The 3,025-nt window shown below is 55.7% G+C and overlaps 1 protein-coding gene across 1 annotated transcript in view; it reads right to left on the reverse strand.

Annotated features, from left to right (window-relative positions):
- Positions 1 to 2,233: 2,233 nt before the first annotated feature.
- The window catches only part of VOLCADRAFT_90630 (uncharacterized protein), a gene marked incomplete at both ends in the record, with an annotated part of 1,613 nt that continues 821 nt past the window's right edge, over positions 2,234 to 3,025 (reverse strand). The window contains 3 exons of the mRNA XM_002950180.1: positions 2,234 to 2,269; positions 2,353 to 2,470; positions 2,537 to 2,600. Of these exons, the coding sequence (XP_002950226.1) occupies positions 2,234 to 2,269; positions 2,353 to 2,470; positions 2,537 to 2,600 (218 nt within the window). The remainder of the gene's footprint in view (positions 2,270 to 2,352; positions 2,471 to 2,536; positions 2,601 to 3,025) is intronic.

Consider the following 3,025-nt stretch of genomic DNA (forward strand, 5'->3'; position numbering starts at 1 on the left):
GCGTGGGGGGGGGGGTGAGGGAGAGTGTCGCGCCACGGGGCCCCGCTTGTTTCGCGATGTAGTGGTGGTGAGCGGTGATGTTGGCACTTCCTAACGCGAAATGCGTGTTTCATGTGCCGTACACGCTGTACTCGTAAAGCTGGGTTCCGTGCGATGGCAGCGAAGGATATGTTTGCCCGCGCAGCTTGGTGGAGTGAGTGGGAAGTGGGCCTACAGGACAAACGTACGGCGTACTGCACGTACGACAACACGGTGTCTGTGGACGTGTGTGAATGTGCTCTTGCGTTTTGTCGGTTGTTATAATAAAAGCTGCAGCAAAGCTGTCTGTCCGTCTGTCGGTCGGTCTGTCTAGTGCTAGATGCGGTAGGAAGGTAAACCGGTCAGTGCCATGACGCGCGCTCCCCCCGGCGGATGGAACCTAGCGATGAACTCAACGGGGCCGCAGACGCGACAGAAGTGAATAGTTAAATTTAGAGAGGCATCTACAAAAGTGCGACGAGGGTGGAGAAGGAGGCGGTATGTGATCACCACTCCACCCATGGAAAGGTGCTTGTCAACGAACACGAACACCGTTGAGTGATCCAGAGTGCTGTGATGGAGGTATATGCATATCGGGATTCGCGAAGCTTCATGATCCGTCACCGTCCGCAATCGCACGCCGCCGGGAACGAAGAAGTAAGCAAGCTAGCAAGCAGCAAGGAGCTGAGCGCAGCTTGCCGCCGAGTGAAATGATGCTGCCTCGAGCCCGCGGCCCCCGCACGATGTGGAATGCACACCAGGCGGCTCAAGCACACACAGCTGGCAATCAATGCAAACAGTTGAATAGTTGCACTTTATCAACGTGAGAGACATGAAGTCATCGGATTCGTGGTAGTGTGCCCTCACCCGGCCCTACCCTTTCACGAAGACGTTCTTTCCTTGCGTGCAGGTACTTGTTTGTAACGTAGTCTTCGCATGAAAACTCCTAAGGCCTGAGGATGAGGGATAAGATGTATGGCGCACTGCAATGCTACTACGTCCTACGGGGCGTCCAGGAAGCGATCTCGATATTTCACAAACGTTGCAAAAGTGGTGTAGGGGCCGCGCCGCGGCGGGCGGCACCCAGCGGCAGCCCAAAAATTTTCGCGTTTGGGGGAACCGCTGGATGGACACACCGGGGCGCCCAGGATCGTTTATAGAAAGGAATCGATACCAGTAGATTGTCCTAAGCGAGATATAATCGAGGTTTGTGTGCGCGAGCGGAAGCAGAATCAGAGTTTTGTCCTGAGACCGTAGGCCCAGGTGTGGTTGTGAGCCTGATGTGAGCAGAGTTTTACTGCCTCTTGGCCACTAGGCCCACTGTCGGGTTGGAACCTAGCCGGTTGTTGACAAGATAAAATGGGTGGGAGTCATCCACGCCAAGTGAAGGCGATACCCGTTACAAACTGCCTTGGCCGGTGCGTCCTGCTACCGTGCGCGGGAGTTGTATGATTGGAATATCCCTTAAGAAAACATCGGTCAGGCCGTGCCTTATATATGGCAAACGCGCCCGCCATTCGTACAATTGTCGTATGGTCAACGTAAAACGCAACTACCCTTTTCGCGCAGCAGCTACTTCATTACGCAACGGTAGTTACCGGTTTACGCAGCTCCGGGCAAGGTTCATGGCGGCCAACGGAAATTGACAAGAAACTAGTAAAGGATATTGTCGTCGTAGTTCCGACGTTAGACGTGAACGACGATAGTCGTTCCGTCGTCGGAACGGAGACCTTACCCCGACTTTTTGTCCGTCCTGTGTCCGTCTGTTCGTATATATTCAATTCAACGCGCACCGAATCGCGCAATTCAACGCGCAGCCCAACACACAATTCAACGCGTAAACTGTACGGCCTTTTGTGAAGCTGTCTTGTTCACGGGCGTCGGCTCACTACAGTAGGATTGCACCGAGGATATACGCATCCGATGTAATTCTTTTCACATACGGTAGCGCGGCTTAGCGCTGAATTACATGAAAGCTGGTGGCTGTAGACTAGTCGGTGGCGCCGCCAACGTAAGCTGCACGGCCTTTCACGAAGCTGGCCTATTTACGGGCGTCGGCTCGCTACCCGATTTCCTGCTATTCACGTACGGTATTGCGGCTGAAGACGGAATAGCCGCGTTATAGCCACGCAATAGTCACGTTATGACGGACAGAACGAACGGCCTGGGATTCGTGGTCGCGAGCGCCTGGGTACACTGGCTGGCGGCTTTCTCCCTACAGGATTTCGTCCGGCGCGGTTGCCACCTCGGCCTGCGCAGCACCACAGTCCGGGGTGCGTAGTCGTGAAACGAGTCATCAAGCAGTTTTTGGCAGCAACAAAGCTGGACCCCGACCTGGCGGCTGAACTGCGCCTCCTCAACCGCCCGTGACCGAAACCCGTGAACGCTATGCGACCGATTATGAACACGCCTGGCACCTGGAGGAGTGTTGGACCACTGCAGCCACCACCACCTGACACAGCGAACAGGGACTTCGTGGTTAATGGTCGCGATGATACTGTTTGCTGTGTCACCACACCGGGCCATGGCCGTTGTCGGGCGGTTCACAGGTGTGCAGTCAATGAGCAGGCCGTGCGCTTCGACTTCGTTGTTGTGGCAGGCGCCGGCGTCGGCGGCGGTGGTGTCGAATAGGGTGTAGCGTGTCCCTTCCTAATACCAGGTATCAGCCGTTCTGTGGTCGAAGGTGGTCGTGATAGTCTTCTCCACATGTGAGAGTGGCAGCTGCTGAGCTGTGCCGTGTTGCCGAACCGGGACTTGATCTGCATTCCAGCTGACCAACCGTGTGCCCTTGCAACGCGCCTGGAGCATCAGTACTCGTGTGTTGAGGGTGTGCCTGAGCTCGTTGCGTTTCAACATCACACGGGGCTCAAGGTCAGTGAGGGCTCAAGGTCAGTGAGGTCGGGTGCAGCCCACATACCGTCACCACCAGCACGGAGGGTCGAACAACCTTTGTCACCGCCCTGCAGCAGTAAGACAACCATTGTTTCCACGGCTTGAATGCAGCTTG

This window comes from Volvox carteri (genome assembly GCF_000143455.1).
Source record: "Volvox carteri f. nagariensis unplaced genomic scaffold VOLCAscaffold_17, whole genome shotgun sequence".
NCBI lineage: Eukaryota > Viridiplantae > Chlorophyta > Chlorophyceae > Chlamydomonadales > Volvocaceae > Volvox > Volvox carteri.